Genomic DNA, 26,439 nt, shown 5'->3' on the forward strand with positions numbered 1-26,439 from the left:
GTATGGGTTAAGTCTAGAGCTCTTTCTACTAATTCTGAGGAATGCAGTTGGTAAGAACAATGACAAAGTTGCAAAATAAGCCATATTTTGCATAATTTGTCCTGTAAAATAGGTTCCTCTCTTTTTCTGAAATTCCAAGGGAATTCCCCAATTTGGAATTATTTTTCCTCTAATAATACTATTGCAACAGTAAACAGTAGACAAATCATGATTAAAACATATTTATATCCTTAGGTTGGGGGATTGAATAAAATTGCTGAATTTCAGAAGGTCCAGTAAGTAAAGAAAAATATCCATTAGCACCATTGTCCAATTTCCAGGATAATGCTTTAGACAAATTAAACAACTGTAGTAATTGTCTAAAATTATGAACAACCAACTTCAAATGCAAACTGACTAAAAGCCTGACATTGTTCCTTATTTTGAAATGTCATGAAAAAAAAGAGGATTTTTATTTGAATGGAGGAAAAATAGAAAAGTGATGGGTGCTTTTATTAACCTGCTATTAATTTGTACCTTAGCCATAATAATAAACCAGACCTCTCCTGCTTGCCTCCAGAAAACTGCTTCAGAAATTAATTCCCTATAACAGCTATGTCTCCTAAACTATCAGAGTTAACTACAATAAAAACCTACAATTATATTCCATTCAGGTATGTTCTCCTTAAATTCATATAGGTTTACTAATAAAATAAGTTAACATTAGATATTTAAAATGATGTAAAATGTAAATTTATGCCTAGCAAAATTGACTTCTTACTTTGACAAACTTTATTTTAAGAATAGTGTTATTTAGGATTTTTGAAGACAATTCACAAATGTTTTTGATAACTCACAGTATGCGGGTATGAGGTGGGTATCTAAAGTATGTAGGATGTACTTTGTTAAGGAAAAGGAGTGTTGTGCAGTACTGAAGTAAAATGACTGATTTTTTTTTAAATGAGAAAGAGAATGTGTAGGAGAAAGGTTAAATGAATGTAGAATGCTATAGAAAGATTGTAGAAATGAATTTTATTTATTTCAGTCAATGCTAAGATTTGATAGACTTATGTATAGTTTTTAAGAGCTTTCATATTAAACAGTGAATTCATGCAAAAAACTAGAGTATGATTTTCTTTTTATTAAAATAATGAAGTTGCCTTGGATTACCATACTGGTCATGGTTTGAAAATAGAAACTTTTTTTCCCATTTGGAATTCTGACAATAAGACAAATTTCTAAACCATACCAGAATATAGTTTTTGATGTTTATATTGACTTTATCATCCTTTATTATTTTACAAAATGCTTACTTTTAAAATAAATCTCTTCTCTACCCTTGGATAATAAGTAATCAAATGTTGTTTCACTATGGCCCAGTTTCCTATTAAATGTAATATTCAAATCTGATGACTTGGCAGTTTGTCTGGTCCAAGGCAAACCCTAAATAATGGTTTAATATATATTCAAATTGTATTCAGCATTTTCTAGTGGGACGCAGGAAAGTCACAGAGGATTTTTTTATCACTCCTTGTAAAAGAGAGATGTGAGGAATAATTAAATTTATTAATATGTTACCAGTTGGATGGGAAGTGTTTTCAAATCTAAAGGGATTTCCTAACCTTCTGTAGGTTGAATCTGTATGGATAAAATGTTATTCATATAAATATTTTAAAATTGTATGGAATTAATAGAGATTTGATAATGTTCTCAATATCCATGTTAAGTCCTCATCATAAGCTGCATGTTATTAAACAACATTATAAATGTCATGAGTCATAATTTTAGTTATTTTTAGAAAATGCTATATGTTACAAGAGCAACCAAATCTCCATGCCAGGGACACTATTTTACTCTGATGCATCTCTAAATGTGCATGCAATAACTGATAGGTTAGAACTTTGTGGTGGTTAGACTATTGTGTCAACTTGACAAGATAATTGTGCTCAACTGCTTGGTCTTACATAAACCAATTATGTAATTAATGCTCTTTCATGTTATAAGCTATTGATAATGTGAAAGGTTCAACCCTGTCTTTTGATAAAAGCAAGTTACAGATTGCTTGTACTTATTTCTTTCAAAGCTGATTTTATAGGCTTTATATTAATTGTGTGATATACTCATTTTTGCTACACCAATGCTTTAGTCTACTCATTTAACAATAAAATCAATATCTTTCAACCTAAAACATATTATACACATTAGTTCATGCCTATTTTGATAATAGAAAAGCCTTAATTAATTTATGAGAAAAGTCACTGCTTTCTTGTAAATTACACAAAAACACAGAAAAAAGTTTTTCAATAACTCATCACACTCTTTTGTAAGATAGCACATACTAGGAACAAAGACTGAATTAATTCTCAATCCAATAAGATTTGTCTTTAGCTATTTATATTATATTTCTGAGTTCACCATGTTCTTTTCCATCTACTATAACACACACACACTCACTTAGAGAATTCCTGTTTCAGCCAAACCAGATTGGCACTGTATCTTTGAAGGGATGTCTGTGTGTTTACTTACCAAAAAAAAAAAAAAATCAGAAGCCAGTGCTATCTCATCTGTAGTATTTTCTTGATTTGCTGAGATAATTTTATAATACTTGACTAAAACAAACATTTCCTCACTATCCTTAAACAATATTCACTATTAAGAACATATTGGTGTTTTTTAAATTGCAATTACTTTTATACTCCTAACATATTAAATGACTTGGAATAAAATTGTTTCATTATTTTCTCTCCTAAAATGCTTGTATCTACCATGTGCTGTCAGTGACTTACAGACCAAACAATCAGATACATTCACTAAGTTATGTAAAAATAATGTATTTAGTACATTTCATTTCTCTTACTCCTTCTTGGAATTCTTAATGATAAATGGATTAAGGGAATTAGTAGTTAGTATGATATTCAACTGATCACTAAATCTGAACTATGAGCAGATATTTTTCCACCATGGTTAAGGTAAAATATAGAACTTTCTTTTTCTGCAGCATGAAACATTAATGGGAGATTTTATAAGTAAATATAAGATGGTTGTTTATCAGAAACCTGAAAAAAAAAGCTTGAAAAATTCAATGAAAAGAAAAAAATCCCTAAGCAAACAATTGGCAACATTTGATTTTGTAAAGCATTGGAAAATAAATGGCAGAAATAAAAGACTGCTGGCAAGTATCTTAGCTTATATCCACTCGGAGCTTTCTTTTCTATGTCTCAAGTTCTGATTTAAGTAAACATGTACCCAATTTGCATAATTACACATAAGAAAGGGGAAAGCCCTTATGTAATAAAATAAGAGAGCGCCAATTCAACTGGTGTAAAATTAAGAACTATGAGTTTGTCTAAATAAAAGTTGGATAAAAGCACATGAATTGTAACCACTTCCTTGCATATTACATCTGGAGGGAACGCAGTTTTCCTGAGAAAAGTTTCTTCAGAGCCTCCTTCACATCCATGTTCCTTACACTGTAGATGATAGGAGTTAAGGTAGAAGTCAGCATGGTGTAGAAAAGAGAGATAAATTTGCCTCAGTCCTGTGTATAACTGTCATTTAGCTGGAGATACATGTAGATAATGTGCCATAAAAAATGATCACCACAATGAGGTGGGAGGAGCAGGTGCTACAGGCTTTATGTCTTGCCTCCACTGATTTGATCCTCAGAATGGCTTGGGTTATGAAGCCATAGGAGATAAGGCTGAGTGCTGGAGAGATTAGGAGGAAGAGGACACTAATGACAATAAGCACCAATTCATTAATGGTGGTGTCCACACAAGCCAATTTGAGTAGAGCTGGTACTTCACAAATAAAATGATCCAACCAGTGGTTGCCACAGAGAGGCAACTGCAAGGTGAAGGTAGCATGAATCAAAGAATTGGCCAAACCACTCATCCAGTAGATGAATTTCAGCTGCTGACATAGCCACATGTTCATTATGACTACAGTGTAAGGTTTGCAGACAGCAGCATAGAGATGGAAGGCCATCACAGCCAAAAGGATGCACTCTGTAGAGCCCAAGGCTAGAGAGGTGTAGAGTTGGACCACACAACATCCATAAGTGATGGTCTTCTCTGGTACTTGCAGGTTAACTAGGGTTTGAGGAGCAAGGCTAGTGGTGAAGTAGAGCTCCAGGAGAGGTTACTTAGGAAAAAGTACATGGGGGTGTGGAGAGGGGGATACATGTACCAGGTAATGATGATGATGAAGTTTCCCACAAGCATCAGGAGATAGAAGAAAAGGACAAATACAAAGAGCACAGCCTGTAGGCGAGGGTGGTCTGAGAAACCCAGAATGATGAAACCCACCAGGGTACTGTCATTGGCCCTTTCAATATCTCTAGGGGGAACATCACCTGCTAAGAGAAAAATGAGAAGTTTAAAACAGTTTATCTGAGAATCAAAAAATGTAAGAACTGTAAGATCATGGCGACCTATTTGTCCACCCTACTCATTTTTGCCCTTAATGTGGGCCATATACCATCCAGTCTAATGCCTTTTTTAAGAAAATCATGAATAATTTCAATTCAGGATTTTCTGGGAACTCATTATTAAAGCCCAAGGTATTATTTCAAAATCAACAGAAAAGAATGTCATTTGGCTAACATTTATATAGGGGAGGGTGAAACATTTTGAATTGAAAGAATTGGTAAGTCACACAAAAATGTTTCAGAATGAGAAATATATTCTGTCATGTTACATTTTTCTAGATTCTCATCTAGAAGAATGGAATCATATTCATCATATTCCCTTTTCCATATAAAAGGCATTATTCAATTATTATGCTATTTTAGTCATTATTAGTCTATCCACACCACACAACCCTAGTTTATAATGCATTCATTTCTGAGAAGAACTTTACAAATACCCAATATTTGAACTCTTGACATCAAGGTCATCCCCAACCCACTGTACATCACTGCCAGATCAATATTTCCAAAATAGAATTTGGAAATATCACTTTTTTTTCTGCTTAAAAGCCTGTAGCTACATTTCAATACTTCCACTTCAAAGAAAAATACTTTATTTCATTCAATTATCTCTAAAGTTTTGCTCCAAATCCCATTTTCTATGCATAACTTCTACACTGACCTTTCTGGATCTTCTTATAAAGACAAGTAAGTCATCCACATAATCTATGCAATGGTCAGTTCTCCCAATGACCAAATGACTTCAAATGTTCTTCACCTTTCTAAAAAGCATTTGTCATTGTAGCTTAGAATTTTTGTCATGTTGAACCTTAAGGAGTTTAAAAAGTTTTATCGATTATCTTTTTTTAATTATATATTTCTAAGGAGAATTTAACAAATCTATAACTTTTTTATGTTGTGTATTCTTGTTTAATGTATTTTTGTTTTATGATGAATATTAATGACTTGAAGCCAGTTGGTTTAAGTAATGATTCAAAATATACTTTGAAAATAATTTCATTTTTGACAATTCAATCATTGAGTGAACATGTATGCTATCTGTTGAATTTTATATTATATATGTTCCTTCCTTTAACATGTTTTCTTTTTGTTATAATATGTCCCACAGGTAAAAATAGTCTTCTTCTATCCTATTGCATCCCAATATTATCCATTTTAAATGGCTTTATATTAGTTTCATCCAGAAAACCTTATGCAGTTTCCACATTTCAAAACAATTTTTTTCTCATCTGTAAGTTTGCAAAACTGATTTGAAAATTATTTATTTGGTTCAGACTTAGAACATTATTTTTAACTTTTCTTTTTTAAAATTTAGATTATTCATTATGTACCTGTTAAATTTTGTTTTGTATCTCCAGATGGATTATTAGATCAATGACAATCTTATCCCTGTTGAAGCAGTGCACAAAAAGAGTATAAATGCATGTGTGCAGTGGTGGCAAAATGAGGAAGATTTCCTATCTTCATCTATGCCTAGGATGAAACCTGAATCATTAGATTTTGTATGCAGATTTTGGTTCACAGTAAAAACCATGAATATGGTGTTTTCTTTTTTATTTTAAAGGGCACTTATTTTTAGCACTAATGATGGTGCATTTTTAGATATTCAAACAAATATCCACTTTAACAGGCTTTAATAATGAGTTCCCAGAAAACCCTGGAATTGAAATCATTCATGATTTTCTTAGAAAAGGCATTAGACTGGATGGTATACTGTGCTTATATATATTCCCTGCAGAGCCAGATGAGGTGTAATTCTTCCAATGGAGGTTGCATGCATTGTTTATGCTCTCATCATGCTGGCCTCAAAAGCTTTCCTCTACCTTTCACACATTTGCAATGCCTGTTTGTTGAAAATATGTGCACTAAACATGAATAACAAATGCAAAAATTCTAGGTATTGATGTAAGTTCATAAAAGTGAATGATCAAAACCACACTTATATAGCAAACTCAAGCAACCTCAGCTCTCCAAAAAAGACCTAAATCAATAGCAGATGAGAAAGAAATTTTAAACAGAGGTAAACTACATGAGAAATACTAACAAATGGGGATTCTCTTTATGTTTTCTTAGAATAGCAGTTAATAAGTTTGTATGTTTGTGAAGGGAGAAGTAGTAAAGATTAAAAAGTCAAGAATTCTATGATTTAGATAGTGAAGTATTTTGAAAATCAGCCTAAGATTCAAGAAATGGTTATGCCCATCAACAGATGAATGGATCAATAAAATGTGGTATATACATACAATGGAACACTACTCAGCTATAAGAAAGAATACAGTAGAAACACATGTGATAGCATGGATGAATCATGAGAACCTTATATTGAATGAAGCAACCCAGGCATTGAAGGACAAATACTACATCACCTCTCTGATATGAAATAAGTAAACCAAGCTATCTCAGAGAGCTAGAGACTGGATGATAAGCTTAAAGGAAGTTGGGGGGGTAAAGGAAAGTTGCAAGCTGACACCAAAATGGGTGAAATCTATGATAAGCTGGAGGTAAGTATTTGTACAGGGAAGGGATAAAATGGGGGCATAGGGACACGGTTGGGTGGGGCTTTGTGGGCTTAAAGGGGGCTAGGGATGAGAAGATAGGTCATATGACCCAAGAAATTAGGGGGAGGGTCGGGGGAACACTTGAACATAGGAGATTGTCAGGTATGTGGTTGAAATTATAATGTAGAGAAAACACTTTAGAAAGTACAATAAGGAAGGTTACCTGTTTTAGATGCTTAAAGGGGTCATGTGACACAGGGCAGGCTTCTAGGGAGTGTGTGAGTGCTCATTTTGTCATAGTGGGTTATATCATTGGGAGGAGACCCATACAATGACAGTGAAGGTATACCCACATCCTGGGGGGACTGATACTCTCAAACAGATGGAATTGTATCTCTCAAGAGAATTGGTGGCTCCCAATGGGTTAGGGCAGTCAAATAGGTCAAACCCTCAACATTGTTGCAAGTATCTCTGAATATGGACCTTCAAGTAATAAAGATTGATTGTCACTGTGTGCCCTGAGGGGAGGGGGAAAGAGGTGTTGAATAGATGGAATCAGTGTAACTGTGGGGCAATGGAAGTGTTCCACAAGATCATGCAATGATGGATATAGGACATGTTAAATTACACCAAAAATGTATAAAAGTCTATAGGCTAAAATATAAACCATAATGTAAAGCATAAGATAACTAAAAATTTAGAAAATTGTATAGTCTAAAATATAAATCATAATGTAAACTTAAATGGAACCATGTTTGAAAGCTATTGTTTCAATATCTGTACATCAGCTGCAGCAAATATAATATGAACATATAAAAATACTGTTGTTTGGAGAGGGACGAAGGGTTTGATGTTGGATATGTGGGAATACTATATACTGTTTATGTGAATTACTATGATCTAAAACTCATGTGAAAACAAGCTTAAAAATTAGGGGGAAAAAAGAAAGGATGTAGACACTAAGGAAGAAATGGAAGAAATTGCCTAGCCACTGTACATACAGGGCAACATCTATAGCAGTGATGAAAGGCAAAATGTCAAAAATAAATCTTCATTTTTTCATTTTTCGATACCAAATTTATTTTTCCTTTATTTAGTTTTTCTAAATTAGTATGTATTCTATATCTAACCTTCAAATCTACCATTATATTCCATTTTACTATTAATAGAACCTGGCCTATTTTGGACCACAGAGAGGCTCAAGTATGGCAGGGGAGGAACACTGGTGTGAGGCGTTATTGGTGGGGGGCACATGGTTGGGAGGGAGTTCTCCAGGGCATGTATACAGTGTACATAAAAATGTTTGGATATTTTCATAGTGGTTTCAGTTAAAAACGACAACTGAGGGAGCACTGAGTTCCTAGCTGGGGGAGCTCTATCACATTCCCCAAAGGAACAGCAACAATTATCCAAGTGCAATGGCAAAGACTAATAAAGATGGATGGTCCAACAATGAGCCCTTGATACTGATGGTTGTGATCATGAGCCTGTGTGCCTGAAATATGAACTAGGCCTAGAGCTTCAAGGTGCCTAGGAGTTACCTCCAGAGAACCTCCCTGTTGCTCAAATGTGACCACTCTCTAAGCCAAACTCAACATGTAAATGCATTACCTTCCTCCCAGCATGGGATATGACTCCTGGAGATGAGCCTCCCTGATGTCGAGGGATTATGACCAAGCACCAGCTGATGATATAACTAGAAAGAGACCTTGAATAAAAGGATAAACTCAGACCAGAAGAGTATCTCAGCCTACATGTAATATCAGGTGTTAAAACTGCTTTTTGACTTTGGATAAAAGGGGGAAATGGAAAGGACAAATGAATTTATATGGCTATGAGTCTCCAAAAAAGAGTCGGGAGGTCATCTGAGGGGTAATGCTTATGTATGCCTCAGCAGGGTACCAGAGACAGCAAAGTAGATAGAAATGCAGGTACTGTGCCTCCTAATGGCTACAGAGACCCACAGGTTCTATGGTCATGGCAGATGACTCTGGAGTTCTTTGCCATGTCAGTTGGCCCTACTTTGGAGTTTATGTTCCTGAGTGTGATGGAGTTGGACACAGATATGACCTTTCTACACATGACTCTTCTGTTACTTTTACCAGACCTGTAGTTGGCATTTGGATTGGTGTATACTCAGGAGACCTGAATTTTTGGTCTGTCCATGTGACAGCCAGGCCCTGAGCCTCAACAGACCTGCAACTCCTACCTTCTGGTTTATTGGACTTACCCTGGCCAGCTAACAGGGAGGTGAAGAAGGTTAACCACCACACCAGGGAGCCAAGAGTGCCTACAACTGCAAGCAGGAGAATTAGACCCATCATCCATGTGGAATCTAAGCTCCCTCTTGATGTAGAGGGGTACTGGACATAACCATCCCAGGGTCCATAGGATGGAAGAATAGAATATGGATTAGAATGGACTTACTGGTGTTCTGCTGGAGAACTGTTGTGATTAGTAATGGAAGAAATTGTAGTATTGATGTGGAGAAAGTGGCCATAGTAGCTGCTGATGGTAGGGAGAGGGAAGAAGAGGTACAATGTGGGGGCATTTTCAGAATTTGGAGTTGTCCTGTGTGGTGCTGCAGGGACAGATACTGGACATTGTGTGTCCTGCCATGGCCCACTGGGTGGACTGGGGGAGAGTGTAGACTACAATGTAGACCACTGTCCATGTGGTGCAGCAATGCTCCAAAATGTATTCACTAGGTCCAGTGAATGTGCCATGATGATGGAAGAGGTTGTTGATGTGGGAGGAACTGGGTGAGGGTGTGGGGGGTATATGGGGTCCTCACATTTTTTGAATGTAATGTTTAAAGGAAAATAAAGAAAATATATATATATATATATATATATATATATATATATATATGAAAAGAAATAGTTATGATCTTTGATTACACATGGAACATATGCAACTCATGCTTCACAATATCTTATCTGACTAGAACAATCTGGGTAAAGATGGAAAGAAGAAAGGAAGGAAGAAAGGGAGGGAGGGAGAAAAGAGGTAGGGAGGAAGGGCAAAAAAGGCTAAAGTAAGGATCAAGGTTTGATGTTTTGAAGTCCAGGCTCTTTGTCTCTAAAGCTCATTCTAATTAAGCCTCATACAGCAACCAGAGTTATCTTTGTCTCTCAAATATGACATTTCCCTTTGAATGGTTCCCTGTGTTTACAAGAAAAACATGCACTATCCACAAGGCATTCAACCCCTCCTTGGGCTGGTTTATGCCCTCCCTACATCCACTGCCATACCCCACACATCTATCTTATCATGCTGCCATTTTGAGTGGTTTGCACTTCCCCTACTTTCCTTTCACTCAGTCATATGTTTTCTTAGGCTTCTCCCTATGAAAGGATATTCTCCCATAACTCCCAACACAGGAAAAGCATCTCCTCCCATTTCAAGGCTCCACGCTGGTCACTTATGTAAAGTCTTTCTTGACTCCGATCAGTGATGACAGCCCCTATGCCCCATCCAGGTAGATTTACCAATTCTTATCTAATAAAACCATCCTTCACCCTGAACCTACTCCTATCATAGAACCTATCAGATACCACTGAGATAAATCTTTACATTTGTATGTTTCTAATAAACTGCAAGCTTCTTAAAGTGAAAGGTCATGTTTTACTGATTTTATTATGTATAATTTGTATGGAGTCTGAAGCATAGTAAAAGATAAACGTTTGTTGCATAAACTAATGCATTTTAGTTGCCCTATTTCCCAAAGACATACCCTCTCTTGGGTCTTTCTGTATAGAACATAGTCTACCTTTACTTTTGTGACACTGAACCTTGCTTATTCAAGCCACTTCCCTGTTTAAAGCCTTGAAACAGGCTGAAAACCCATAGCCATGTCTTATCCCAATTTGAAGAGATCCAATATAAGACAAATGTTCCTTCTGGTCGAGTCCATTTTACAGATGTTTTGTTCCTCTGTGTCTGCCCTGCCTTTAGGTGGAAGTACAAGACTGGTGGTGTTAGAGTTCTCAGTATCTGCTCATGTGTTTTAAAGTTACCCACCTGAGCAGACAAAGGCCTGATTTGATGTGTAAGCAACTGTCCTCTCCAGTGCACATTCTGATTTATGCTGTTTCATCCCTCAACTTGCTGACCCCTGTCAGCATCAATAAACACAATCACATCTCTCTGAGGAACTGACAAATGAGACCACAACATTAATAAAGTCAATAATGAATGATGCTCTGGAAAAAATTTTATTTTGGCTCAATAAAACCAAACCTAATAATTCATTTTAGTGACATTGTACTTAGAATATTCCTCCATTTGAGGGTGAAGAAAGTCCAGAGCTCAAAGGCTTACAATAACACACAGCTTGAGTTGTATAACTGTATAGTAATTCTCCTAAGTAATTTTTTTTACAGAAGATTAATACCACATTGAATTGAGTGCTCTAGGATGTTGTTTGTATCTACCTATGTATCTCTTTATGTAAACATCTATGCAACTATTTATGTATCTAAGTATCTATTTATCTATCATCTGTCCTCTCTGTATCTAGGTTTCTATATCTATTTAGCTATATCTATCTATCTATCTATCTATCTATCTATCTATCTATCTATCTATCTATCTATCATCTGTGTTTTCCATAAGAGATGACTTAAATTGAAAATATCAATTATACTAATAAGTTGCCAGGCACTATCTTGTAATTATGAATAGCAACAGAAAATTGCCACATTTCCATAACTGCAGAAAAAATAACTTGGAATTCAAAGAGTTTAACTTTCTCTCTCAACATTTCATGTTACATTAATGACAAACCATGTCCAGCAGAGATAGAAAACTATAAGGCTGCTACCTGAATAACTTTCATAAATCCATTCAAAACACAAGTGCACTCAAGTAATGCTAAATTCAACTTAAGTCTTACTACCAAGACTCTATAAATGTGTTGGCATTTTCCACATCTTCAGAAAGCACATTATATAGCATTTCCTTAGCTTTGTGTTTCTGTGTCAAACCTGGTCCTGACCCACCAGGCAACTTAGCTTCAGAACAATGTCTGTTGAAGACTGATATTTCTCACAGGAACAAAGCCTGAAGAAACTGTTTCAGTCATAATGAGATTTGAGAGAGAGGGGGATCTGAAATGGGCAGGATCCCTTTATGGCAAGTTCATGTTTATTCACATCTACAAAACCCTCTGGGGTAACCTGTGTCCAGCACACAATTAGTAGAGGAAGTAACTAACTCCAGGGGATCAACCAAGGAGAATGGATATACATATTTCCCTAATGTGGAGTATCCTGTTTTTAATACAGTATCATTCTTCAAAGTCCTACTTTGTAAAGAAGTCATCAGACTTCCCAGCATAAAAAATAAACAAACTTGTCTGTGTTGCTTCCTTGCTCCTTCTCTTCAGTTACAAGAAAGAACATCTCTGTCATCCACTTTAAAGTTAATCCTTCCACCTGTAACTTGGATTACCTGCATCATATAACTCCCCATAACTAGCAACATCTTTATTTATTAGTGTGAAGAAATTTCATAGTAAAATCATCTGGAGGTAAGTTTAGATTTACTGTCTCTTTTGTAACCTCCCCCAAACCTTTAAATGTTGGATTACTCAAACATCAAGCCAGCATCCTCAACTCTAATCATGATTTAATCTTCCCTAAGTGAACCCATCTACTAATCACTACATTAATTATGAGTACGTTCCTCTAGTGAGGCCCAGATCCTCATATTCAACTTTCAAATGAACAGCTCTCCTTGCACCCCAAATGATATTTGTTCAAATCTAAGCCCTTGCTTTCAATATTATGTTTCTTCTAAAAGTAAATGGCGGGAAACGGACTTGGCCCAGCGGTTAGGGCATCGTCTACCACATGGGAGGTCCGCAGTTAAAATCCCGGGCCTCCTTGACCCATGTGGAGTTGGCCCATGTGCAGTGCTGATGCGCGCATGGAGTGCTGTGCCACGCAGGGGTGTCCCCTGCATAGGGGAGCCCCACGCGCAAGGAGTGCACCCATAAGGAGAGCCGCCCAGCATGAAAGAAGATGCAGCCTGCCCAGGAATGGCACCACCCACACTTCCCATGCCACTGATGACAACAGAAGCAGACAAAGAAACAGGACACAGCAAATAGACACAGAGAACAGACAACCGGTGGGGGGGGGGGGGATAAATAAATAAAATAAAATAAAATAAAATAAAAGTAAATGGCATCATCATCAGCCCAGTTCATGCAAGGTAGAAACTTAGGCCCATCATTGATGTGACCATCATTAAGTTTATCTTTTTTATCCTTCATATCAAGTCCCCAAAATTACAAATAACACCTAAATATTTCTCAAATATGCTCTTTATTAACTCTTCAATCTCCAATGCTGGTTGCAAATTTTAAGCTGAATGAAGATATCTTATGTTCTAATACAGTTGCCTCATTAAATAATGGTTAAAATGAGTTAAAAAAATAAGTGTAGGGATTTGTGTTTGTTATAAGAAGTATTAGGACTAAAACCAAAACATCTCTTCTCTGTCTGGTGTTCTTTCATTACATCAACATTAGTTGATTACATGTTGAAATAATGTAGTTTTTTAAAAGTCTAAATTCTATACCTCTTTCAATATCCAGGTCCTTACAAGACCCTATATTGGTTAAGACTTTCTTGAACTTTCTCAACTCTAAAGACATAGCCTGATTTTTATTTTGATGTTGCCTCATACAAGATACAACAGAGTGGCATATGGTACTATTGGTTGTGAATAAAAATAATCATAGAACATTTTTTTAAATTCTTTCAAAGAATTTGGTATTTGAAATTTTTAATAAATATGTATTATTATAATTCATGGACTATCCTTAAATTATTACCTCTGCTTTCTGCACAACATGCATCCAAGAGAAGTTGGGAAATCAGTTATCAGCAACTCTCATGGCAAATTAATCCTCAAAGTTTTGGCCTGACACCAGATGTGGGTCATCTGGTGATCCCAGGGAAGGGAAGTTACTCAGCTGCTGTCCCCTGCCCAGACAGTGACAGGAAGGGAAGTTTTGATAAATAAAAACACTAACCTAGGTCATACTTACACAATACAAATCTACTTAACTACAAGATTTTTGCTTCCTATTTTGTACTGTTCCAATTCCTTAGCTGGCATACAGGACCCTTTATTCCTTGATCAAGTCAGACATTTTTCTATCATCTCATCTCAACTATAAATCTTTGGTCCATCTTACATTTTATTTTGTTCCTTTAATATTTTCATAATTTTAAGTTTACTTCAGTTATAAAAACATGCTCATCTCTCTACATATATGATTCTTAAAAACTCTTCTTTAGTTGACTTAAACTTTCACATCCTTCTGGTCTCTCTGGGACAATGCATTTCTCAGCTTCTTAGAAGTCATAAGTGATGGGTCATTCATTCCTTGACTTGCTTACTCTTTCAATGAAATGATTAACACACTTGGACTTACAAGACCTTCCCACTCTAGTGAGATGAGAATATTCTTTTTCACCTCACTAAAATGTTTCTTTATTTTGATGTACATTTGAACCCACCATTGTTGCCTACAATAGTCTATACAACTCAGTTATTGCCATCATGCAAGAAAGCAGAATGTAGACTCATATATTCACACAAAATTTCCCAAAATCAATTTTCATTTTCAGAAAAGGAACATACATAAAAAGAATTCTTAGAGTGAAGTCTGGAGAAATGACTATCAGTGTTTAGTAGTAAATAGTGAAAGATCTTTGGTTCAGATTTTGTCCAGAAAATAAAATTCAAAATGAAGAAAAAAATGTTTTATATATATAATATAGGTTAAAATAACACTAATAACTGCTATTAATTACCTGTGTCTTCAAGACACAAAATATTCTAGAGCTGTGATTCATCTCAGGAAATAGAATTTATGGTTAGGCAGTTAGAAATGGTTTATGAATTCAATTATAAAATTAGAGAACTGGGCTCCCTCCAGGGGCTTTGTTCACCATTTTTAATGTATGGCTTTAGTTCTTATGGTGTTTTTGCCCCTCTACACATCTCTTCCAGGTTCCAATAAGGTGAAATAAAAAGACTTTTGCTTTGTGACAGTTTGCTTAAGATTCAGACATCCAGCTCTGTTACTTTGGAAATAATTAAGCTACGTGCACTTCTACAGTTATGGGGAGTCTGCAAGACTGACAACTGTATTGTTACAAATGGACAGAACAAATGGCTTTATGAATGCCTTGAATGTTTGCCTGTTCACTTTAATCTTGTAAAGAGTTTAGCACTTAAAAGGAATCTCACATTTGCTACTTAAATAATACATTTTGAAGAAAAGACACTGAAGCATAGATTGAGTAAATACTAAACTGTATGCTGGGTTGGGTCATAGCAAAGTCAGGATTAGGTGCATATATTCATAGTATTTTTGTATGTTAAAAATTGAATAAGCAACTAATTAAAAGAAAATGGAATAAAATGACCAAAGTGTGGTCCTTCTGGAAGGTTTTTATCACGTATCACTTTTAGGAATTCTTTGGGATTCATGTAAATGTTATACACAGAATATTCCCTAGAATTTTCTTAAGAGCCCTTTTAAACTCTTTGTTCCTTAGAGTATAGATGTGAGGGTTCAGCATAGGGGTCACCACAGTGTAGAAGAAAGAAACAAACTTTCCCTGATCTTTGTATTTACTCTTGGATGGCTGCAGATATATGAAGATGATGGTTCCACAGAAGATGATAACCACCAAAAGGTGGGAAAAGCAGGTACCAAAAGCTTTCTGTCTCCCACAGGCTGACTTGATCATCAAAATAGCCTGGACAATGTACCCATAAGAGACCAGGATGAATGAGACAGGCACTACAAGGAAGAGGACAATAGCCACAAAAAGCCCAATGTCGTTGAAAGTGATGTCCATGCAAGCCAACTTGATGAGCACAGGGACCTCACAGATGAAATGGTCCACTTGATGATGACCACAGAAGGGCAGCTGAAGAGTGAGACTAGACTGTACCAGGCTTGTGGCCACCCCACTGAGCCATGCCATAGAGGCCAGGATCATACAGAGATGGGGATGCATAAGGACAATGTAACGAAGGGGATGGCAGACAGCAACATAGCGATTGTAGGACATTACCATGAGCAAAACACACTCTGTGGAACCCAGTGCAAGGGAAAAATAGAGTTGAACAATGCAGCCACCATAGGTAATCATTTTCATGGAATCCCTCAGGTTTACCAGGAGCTGGGGAATCACACTGTTGGTGAAGCATAGGTACAGGAAGGAAAGATGAGAAAGGAAATAATACATTGGCATGTGAAGTTTGGATTCCAGATGAGCTATCAGTATGATGGTTGTATTACCCAAAATTGTTAGTAAATACAAGATCAAGATGATTATAAAGAGAGTCTTCTGTAACTGAGGATAATCAGAAAACCCCAACAGGATGAAACCTGTCAGGCTGCTCTCATTGGTACTCCTCACCATCCCTATTTGCGAGAGAGTTTCCAGAATGCTGAGGCATAGCTGAAAAGATGGCATATTATACAAGGTCAAGTGAGTGACAAGGTTACCTCTCATAAAAGTGTCCTATGTTAAATTGGTATGAGTTTGTGTCCTTAGAGCTAGTAACTTCCATTGATCCATTTTTCCTAGTGTGTTCATTCTACACATTTGACTTCTTAGTGGTCTTCTAATTTTCTTCAAAATAGAGAACAATGAGCATATTAATAAACAACATCATCTGCTATAGGAAACACTTTAGACCATTGTTTCTTTCCAATCCCATCAAATTTACCCTTCATATTTTAACATATCTTTCTAGTTACAGGAAGGAGGAAATTCAGATGATTCCAACTAAAATTAGAAAACTGAATTTTTAAGAAATTTTCTATTATGGAAAAATATCTCATCATGAAGAATTGTGGAAATTTCTAAGGTTACATTGCTGAAATAAATTGGATGTGATTATCATTAACTATAAAACAATGCCTGAGAGCTTACATGACCTGTAAAAATGCACCTGTTTACCAAGAAATGTAAAGTTTGGATGCATTTCTTCTGAATGTATGTAAAATTGATTTTGATTCAACTCACTATCTATGTTTCTTATTCCTTCCACTGCTGCTTTTTATTTGTTTTTCTTGGTTTTTGCCTGTTTCTGTTTTTAGAGACCAAGGATCCTTTTGATTTTTAGGAAATGAAATGGTATCTGTTAGTTATACATCTTTAAGTATTTAAATTTCTTTTCCTAGAATCATTTGCCTTCTAACCATCATTCAAAGTGTGAATGCAAAATATGCTCCCTGGAAAGGAAGCAAGCAAGTAAAAGGATCTTTAATTCCAAATGAAGAAACCATATCTGATTTATGAAATGACACTACTCAGTAAGCTATTAATTATGGCGGTACTACAGAAAGACCAGGCCTTTCTTCCAATCCAGTGTTACTAAGGAGACTTTCCTCAATTCTGCAGAAAAATAAAATAGCCCTTTAATATTACACACACCCGATACCTTTGTTTTTAAGTATTTGATTTGAGTAAGGTGTATGTCAGTTTCTTCACAACAGCTGGTGATCTCACAGCATCCATGTCCACAGTACTCTCTCAAAAATCCATTTGGCAGTCTGCACAAGTTATATTCATCATTTTATACTCCTTTGATTTTCCCAGGAGAGTCTGAAACAGCTCAAGTCAACTAGTAGATAGTTGATATCATCATCAAGTGAATGAATGAAGAGATGCCATAAAATATGGTGCAAAAAGAAACCTTTCTAATTCTCCTGAATATAAATTCTGGTGATGATAATTAATATTTAACATTTCCCCAAAGCAATTCCAATTACTTCATGTTGGAATGAAATTTCAAAATACATTTTTTTTTTAAATTTCATAAGTATATCTTCAATTAAATTATTTTGAAAATAATATTTTAATTATTTTGAATAACATGGAAAAAAAAGTATCTATAATATTAGAAACCCTCTTTGTTTAAATAGATCCTCTGTGATAACTTCAGTTCTGGATATGACATTTTCTTGATAAATCTTATTTTCTTCCCTCTGACCTTTGTAGATCCCCATAATATCTCCATTTTATTAACTAAATTCACTTAAGCAATATAGAAATGAAGAAAGGAGAGCCAGTTCTTTTCAACCCCAGGAGATATGATCAGATCTCCTAGTATTAAATGAAAGTTAACTTTGCTAACTTCTCACTATATCTATCCTATTATTTCTGGGGGGGGGGGGGGCTATTCTTATGAATATCTGAAATGATGCAAGGATAGTAATTGCCAGCACCTCATAGTTATTCATAGATTCATCAGGAAAAGGCATACCACCACATACTCTCCAAGGGTCCATTGTGATGTCTTAGGTAGAACTTAAGTAGAACTAGCAACACTGATAGAGAAATTCCTGTGATAGATCCATGGGACATAAAGTGATTTGCTCAACCCTGTTAAATATTTAGTGACATGACATAGTTAAATGTCCTGAATTTATAATCTGAATCCTATAATCCTTATCCATCTACCTGTGATCTCATCCTCACCTCAAATTTATAATCCCTCATGAATTGTAATTGCCATAAGCACATGTGGTTCTACCCTTATTAATAGTATTAATGTGGTTAAGGGACACTTACAAATGTGGCAACTTGCCATCAACTTCAACTCAATATTTTCATTCCAAAAACAAAAACATACTAAGACACAATATATTATTACCTTGTTTATTTTCCACCACTGCCTTCAAGTAGGAAGCTACACAGATTTTGTTTATATTCCAGAAATAAATATTTCCTTTAAAAATTGATTTCCTTCTGGTAAATTTTATGCAAAATTAACTATCACTAGTCCACCCTTTGTCACTGCAAGTCAGACCCTATCCAATGTCCTTTCCTGTTGTTGAACTCCCAAGTATCTGGCTTTATATTCCAAGCACATATATTTCCATGATGAACATATTCCCATTCATTATGAATCATTAAAGTCTTCAAAGTAAACAATAGGATTATCCAGGCATTTTTCCATGGCAGAATACAAGGAAAGTAATTACATCTGCACATACATACTATTTAACTTGAACTTGCTTAATTATAGGATTTTTCTTAATATATCATATATCCTCATTACTCGTTACAAATATCATGTGACTGATCATACAAAAGTTTGAAATTAATTCCAAAAAACACTGTTTTTAAAGAGTGATAGATATTGGCTGAGTGAAAACAATATTTCCATAACTTAATTTAAATCTATTAACTATAACAGAAGAAAATAAAATGAAAAATCTCTCTAAATAGGAACAGTCCTAAAACTGTGAAACTCCCATAAGTCTAATGCACATGGTCCATACATCATGTGCCTGATACATTGAAATTTAATGAAAAACACTTGGATACAGAGAAAAAAGCCCTCTTTGCTAAGCACCATCCAATGTATCACTTACCATGGAAAAATAAATTGTAGAATGTAGAAGGCCATGGAATAACAAATATCCTATTAGAGGAGTGTTTCCATATAGATTTCTCCCTTGCTGGGAAAATTAGCTCTGTTGATAAGTGGCATGGCTAGGAGCTAGGGGGAGCTAGATATAGTTCCAGAGAAAAGTTATTTATTTTGGAGAAAAGTGATTGGGAAAATTATGTCAGAATGAAACTTCCAGATATCCACTATACTTTCCCACCAAGTGACTGCAAGACATAAGATAAACTAAAAATCACCAACATTTATTCTCCAATTCAAGTTTTAAAAATCCAGGTAAAATCACACCCAGAAAACCTTTGAAGAAGAAAGCAAAACACACTCTCCCAATATATTTGGGGAAAGAGTAATCCTGAATTGCTGTCTTCTCCCAAAGATTAAGAATATATAAAAAAATATTTTTAAAAAAACAATACCTCAGTTTCATACACTATAAAATCTATTGTATTAAAACAAGGTAAAACACACAAAAATAGCAAAAGGTAGGAAGGCTCATAAGAGACAAAAGGTGGATGAAGAATGTGCATTTGAAGGAGAATTGCTCCAAGAAACAGTATAAATATTGAAAAGGTGAAATTTTCCTACAAACTCTGAAAAATACAAAAAAAAAAACCCTGGATTTATTGAAACGAGATTTGAAACAAAACCAAATTTAAAAGGCAAAATTGGCTGAGATATTTAAATAAATTAAGGAACTAAAAATTGTTAGGGAGATGGAAACATTTTTGGAAAGGCAACAATAGAGATTAAATAAGGATGAGCTTGAATAACTTGCAGAGACTGCAATAGAAAGAAAAAATAAAAATATATTAAAAAGATGACATTAAAAAGTCAAGCAGCAAAATTATAAATATCCTAAATTTCACTTAGTAATTGTTCTTGACATCAGAAGGTCACTTTGTAATACCATGAAAGCTAATTTCAAAACTAAAGCAGTTAATTTTTTGGCTTTCATGATGGGAATTTATTAACTCACATGCTTACAGTTGTGAGACTGAGAAAAACGTCCAAATGAAGTCATCATCAGGGGATGCTTTCTTCCTGAAAAATGGCTGCTGGGTGATCTTGGAATCCTCTGTCACATGGCAAGGCACATAGTGGCATCTTCTGGTAAAGCAGTCGTTTTTCAGTTAGTTTATAACCATATATTACACAATTCACACTAAAGACACCACTGATAAGTTTTCATGCATAAAATATAACAAATGATATAAAGCAAGAATGCAGGTGATATGAAGTTTGTGTCATTGGCCAAGTTTTTTTGAAAACATTGATTACACATAGAGTAGAATTTTTTATCTTTATATTTTCTAATTCATCACTGGTAAAAATTAAATCAGTAACAAAAGTTTAGGTGCCAAAATTTCAATTAGAAAGTGTTAGAATATATCATACATAAGAAATTTGAATATCAAAATATAAGAATATTCTAAACTTCTCAGTAAACAAAGGAAATAAGTTAAAGAAGTTACAAAAATACTACAAAATAAATCTTATGAGAAGCAAAATAATTAAAAATCAATTTTAATTTTAGTTAAAAATAAAAACAATTGCAAATATGATGAAAAATTCATGAATTAAAGATACACAACAAAATAAAGAATCCAAGATATTACCACATAAGACAAGAAATCAAAACATTATATTGTAATCAATTTTCATTTTTAGTAAAATGCTATGAAATATCTGTACCAAACATCATCATTAAAACTTTAAATTACCCTAGAAGGTTTTTGTAGATTGATTGATTTCCCTAATTATAAAAATGCATCTTAGAACTAGGTTGTCTAATTGAGACCCAGTGAATCACGTTAATAATTGCCTCTTCCACCAATAATAGTTAAGGAGCCGCTTCAAAGGAACAACATATCTTACCCACCCAGGTCTTCCCAGAGGCCTGGTATGTATTTCTCTTTCTTCTTTCAGTGCGGCTATCCTTTCCATGACTCCCAGGCAATTTAGGGCATGGGCCCTAAACCATGGTATAACACAAACTTTTGGACTAGGCAACAAAAAAGATTTCCTAAGGTGCACACTTTTTGGATCTTTTCCTAGAACCAATCCACAGGGAGCATCCCATGGGCTAAGGTTTTCTAAATTCTTGCAATACTGTTGTGTCCTGATAGTCACACATCACTTTTTAGGAACACTAATTCATTCAACACTCAGAATGAACTGCTCAGAATAAATTGAGCATTGCATGTACTCTGTCCTCAAATATCTGCCTCTAAGTATTTGCAAACTTCTAGCTCATTTCATGTCTAACAGTGTCCTGTCTGCATGTATCATTAACATGGATAAAAGCTGCATCTTCCCTTGTGCTGGACCTCACTCCTAACTCCACATACCCACCTGGTGCTCTTCTCTCTTGTGGAATTAATCACTCTCTGCTAACTTGTGGAAGACTGCCTCTAGCCCCACTTCCCCAGTTTATTTCTCTTGGTTGTCTCCATCAGAAATCTCACATGAATCAGCAAATTATGTAAACCCTGTATTGTGGCTTATCCCGTAGCATGGATTATTTTTCACTTTGAAAATATATCATTTTTTTCACCATGTGGTTGCAGCTCATGGGCTGCAAGTACTGCCATAGAGCTGAACACATAAGTTATTATTCTCCTTAAAATACTTTTTGAGTATATAAATGTTGCTAAAAATCATTCATCCATCTAGTCTAGTCTGGAAGGCTCTTTTTTACTTTCCAAAAAACCAACAAAAGAACCTAAATTTAAAGGTTTTTTGTTTTTTTTTAATCCAGGGATAACTCTAGGCCAATAGCCCACACATCTTGTCACTTGTCATGGAATTGTTTTGCATGATATTGCAATGACAGATATCAGGCATTATAAATTTTGCCAACACCTATAAAATTTTGTGGTACAATGTATAAACCATAATGTGAACTATAGAGCATGGTTAGTAGCAATGTTTCAATATGCATTCATAAATTGTAACAAATATACCACACTAAAGAAAGATGTTGGGGAAGCAGACTTGGCCCAGTGGTTAGGGCATCCATCTACCACATGAGAGGTCCACGGTTCAAATCCCGGGCCTCCTTGACCCATGTGGAGCTGGCCCACACTCAGTGCTGATGGGCGCAAGAAGTGCCGTGCCATGCAGGGAGTGGCCCTACACGCAAGGAGTGAGCCCGGTAAGGAGAGCCGCCCAGTGTGAAAGAAAGTGCAGCCTGCCCAAGAATGGCGCAGCACACATGAAGAGCTGACACAAGATGATGCAACAAAAAGAAACGCAGATTTCTGTGCTGCTGACAACAACGGAAGCGGACAAAGAAGAACACGCAGTGAATAGACACAGAGCAGACTACTGGGGTGGGGGGCAGGGGAAGGGGAGAGAAATAAATAAATAAATAAATCTTTTTTTAAAAAAAGATGTTGCTAATAGGGAAAAATGTGGAGGGGAGAGGGATTGAGGAATATGGGAGTCCCCTATATTTTCAATATAACATTTTATGCAATCTAAAGCTTCTTTAAAAATTAAAAATAAAAAGTTGCACTGAAAACAATTTTTAAAATTGGGCCCAAATATCTTCTCAATAGGACCAGGAGATTAGGTACTATAGCATGAGAACAAAACAGTATAATAATGTAGAAGAAAAATGGTAATCATTTAATTGTCTATAGCAGTGACTGTACCCCTGAGCTGCTCAGGAGATGTAGGCTGCAATTACATAAAGGGCAGAGGATATGGTATGTTGAGATGTTTGCTATTTCTTAACCTCCTTTAGGAGCTCAATTCCTGGGAATTTTTATAGTCCATAGGTAAGATCTATTGATTGAGCAGATAATATATATCCTGGTTTTTCTCCTCTTTATATTAACAATACTGTCTCTAATGTTGACAATGTCATTTATGAATGTATATTACATGAAGAAAGCTTAGGGTCTGAGGATTTTTTTCCTTCATGAACAATATAAAATCTCAGGTATGATCAATTTAAACCCTACTTTGATGACGTTTCGCAGAGGTGATGTTGGACATAAAACAAAACAAAACAAACAAACCCTGTATTTCTACTTTATAAGAGAAACCATTCTGAAATACTCTGAAACAACATGAAAGGACAATTTGAAATCTACCATCTGGATTCTCTTTAGCAGCTTTAACTTCATAGTAGTTTCATGAACAATAAAGCAACCTTACCATCATGGTTGTGCCACTCATCAAACTTTTCTGTACACTTACTTCCATGCTGTAAAATGCATCTGACCTCAAGAGTCACTTCTGTGTTCATGGTATGTCCAGCTGCCTGTGTTCTAAGAGGAAATAAATCAGCATTCCTAGGTCAGCGCCCCATTGTCTCAGGAATTATTGGAGAAGGGCCAAATTAGGCAACAAATATAAATTCTGAGAAAGAGAAGCAGTCTGGTTGTTACAGAGACCTGCTATTAATTTCCAGCACAATTTGGATGTCAGTACATCTAGAAAGGTGACAGTTTATCTTTCTCACTTCTCTGGAAGAGTGTGAGAGTATGTTAAAATCATCTTGTGTGAGGTTGGTGCACAGGTGAAGTTATGAGGATGAAGTGTCATAACATTCACACTTGGCTGGAAGCTCTCTCTCTCTGGAGACTGAATCTCTCTGCAACAGCTCCAGGAGATATTGCTCTTGGTACATGCAGCCAAGGGTATAACACAGATATGCCTATTCCAAATAATGGAAAGAATCAAGTGACTTTCAAATTAGATGTTGGAGCTTGCTGGGAATGTGTTTGGAGATACTAAACCCAATTTCTTCACTCATAAGACAAAACTTGAAAGCGGAAAACCCCATGACTTACCTCCTGGATAGGCTTGGGGCTTATGCAGGAAAGAAAAGAATGAAGGAAAAAAGTGTTTGTTGATGTGGCATCATCATTCCCCAGATAGGGAAATATGTAGCTCTATGGGAAATATGTAGCTCATTAAAATGTCCATAATAGAGGATCCTGGGAAATGGTCATGGAAAAAAAAAAATAAGAGAACTCTGCTGTATTGCAGTAAGATGTCAGCAACTTAACCTGGCATGTTTGTAATCACTTGCAAATAATGCCTGTGTGAGGCAGTAGAAAAAGAGTATGATTGAGTGGTCTATAGAGAAATAGCCCCATGCATAAATCCCTCAAGTAACTGGCACAGAGTAGCAAGTTAGCTACTGACTGAATTTTAAGTGAACAACAAATATCAGGCATTCTTGTACTGTGTGTTGTTCTCACTACTTTAAAATATCCATTTTACATTTCTAAGCAGACATTAAATGAGTAATTCTATTCCTGTTCCTCTTATATTAAAGCACCTCAGTTGTAAAAATTGAGTTATTTGAAACAGGAGAATCTTCATTCTCATATGGTTCCCTAATTATCATTCATACATAGAAACAATTTCCAAAATCTACATTGTAAGGGGAAAAAATCTTTTTTGCTTCTCCATTTCTCAGTTTCCTCAGAATTCTCAGACTTACTTCCTCAGTACAAAGGAGAGCATTTCCTTTCTAACCATGCCCTGCTTTATTGTGCAAATCTATCTGCTGACTCTTCTAGTAACTTTTAAGGAAATTTACTCTTGGCCTTAAAATGGATCATACTACCTGAAGATTATTTGGCTCCTATACAAGCTGGTAACCTCTTTAAAATTCACCTGTATGTTTTTTACTTTCTTATACATATATTAATATATGTCATTAGCAAATAGTAACGTATTCTTTTCTTCTTCTTCAAGATGAGGCTTCGCAGTTTAGTGTTATTTTACAACAATATCAATTTGGTGCCAAAAATCCAAATAATTTTTTAAAACTTAACAGCCTTTTGTTAGACTGAGGAAGATACCTAACAATTTGTTAAAATGAAAGAGTTTTCCCTTATATTTGACTTCTATTTTTTTTCATAATAGATATAATATTGTGAAAATCTAACAATGAATGTAGCTGGAGCATTAGCAGTATTAGTCAATCAAAAAGTTGCTGATGCAAAATATCAGAAATCTGTTGGCTTTTATAAAGGGTATTTATTTGGGGTAAAATCAGTTACAAGGCCCTGAAGAGTCCTACTCAAGGTTACATCCTCACTAAACTCTGCTGCCAGATGTTGATGCAAGATGGTGGGTGACATCTGTGAGTTCAGTCTTCCTCTTTCCTTTTAAGGCTCTGTTGCCACAGCTTCTTTTGATCTCAGCTGGAGACTGGAGGACTCATCTCTCTTCTCAGGGCTTGTTTCTTTAAGGACTTGGCTGCTCTGGTCTCTTCACAAGGTCAGCTGTTACCATCAGGCAAATGATTCATCTCTCTTTCCGGGGTTGCAGGATCTTCTTTCCTGTCTATGTAGTTCCTTTCCTCTTTTCTCACATATCTGCTTCAGTGAGTCTCCTTGATTGAATGTCTGTTTACATAGCCCACAAAGGGGGCAAGGTCTCAAACTGAGTCACTCTAAAACATAGTCAAATCAAAGCCATAATCTTAACATAATTTAATCAAAGCTATCTCAGGTGAGTCTAATACAATCAAAGGATATAATGCATAGAGGAACAGCCCAGTTTATAAACACAAACAAACATCTTTTTAAAAAAATCATAAATAATATCAAACTGCTGCACTCTACCTTCTGAATTCCAAAAAGACATTACAATATTCAAAAAACCTTAAATCCTTTCAATTAGTAATTCTAAGTGCAAAGTCACATTGGAGAAGCAGATTTGGCTCAACAGACAGAGCACCCACCTACCACAAGGGAGGTCCAGGGTTCAAACCCAGGACCTCCTGACTCATGTGGTGAGCTGGCCCATGCACAGTGCTGATGCACACAAGGAGTGCCATGCTATGCAGGGGTGTCCCCCATGTAGGGGAACCCCACTTGCAAGGAGTGCGCCCCATAACAAGAGCCACCCAGCATGAAAAAGTACAGCCTGTCCAGAAGTGCTGCTGCACACATGGAGAGCTGAGGCAGCAAGATGACACAACAAAAAGACACAGATTCCTGGTGCCACTGACAAGAATACAAGTGGACATAGAAGAACACACAGCGAATGGACACACAAAACAGACAACTGGGGGGGAGGGTGGGGAAGGGGATTGAAATTAAA

At 35.7% G+C, this 26,439-nt stretch overlaps 1 protein-coding gene, 1 long non-coding RNA gene and 1 pseudogene across 3 annotated transcripts in view; all 3 read right to left on the bottom strand.

The window, feature by feature from the left end:
* Positions 1-26,439, bottom strand: part of LOC139437829 (uncharacterized) — a 185,200-nt gene that overhangs the window by 78,938 nt on the left and 79,823 nt on the right. For both annotated transcript variants that reach the window (XR_011647733.1, XR_011647734.1), the window contains exon 2: positions 20,342-20,472. This is a non-coding gene — a long non-coding RNA (uncharacterized lncRNA). The remainder of the gene's footprint in view (positions 1-20,341; positions 20,473-26,439) is intronic.
* Positions 3,377-11,005, bottom strand: LOC105744905 (olfactory receptor 2G3-like; annotated as a pseudogene).
* LOC131276572 (olfactory receptor 2G2-like) lies at positions 15,417-16,418 on the bottom strand. Its single transcript, XM_058289919.1, has one exon. The coding sequence runs from the start codon at positions 16,416-16,418 to the stop codon at positions 15,417-15,419; it is 1,002 nt and encodes a 333-aa protein (XP_058145902.1).

Source organism: Dasypus novemcinctus, chromosome 29, assembly GCF_030445035.2.
Source record: "Dasypus novemcinctus isolate mDasNov1 chromosome 29, mDasNov1.1.hap2, whole genome shotgun sequence".
NCBI lineage: Eukaryota > Metazoa > Chordata > Mammalia > Cingulata > Dasypodidae > Dasypus > Dasypus novemcinctus.

What these genes read in the sequence shown, in the direction of transcription:
- LOC131276572 (XM_058289919.1), bottom strand. Translation starts at nt 16,418, where the DNA reads ATGCCATCTTTTCAGCTATGCCTCAGCATTCTGGAAACTCTCTCGCAA.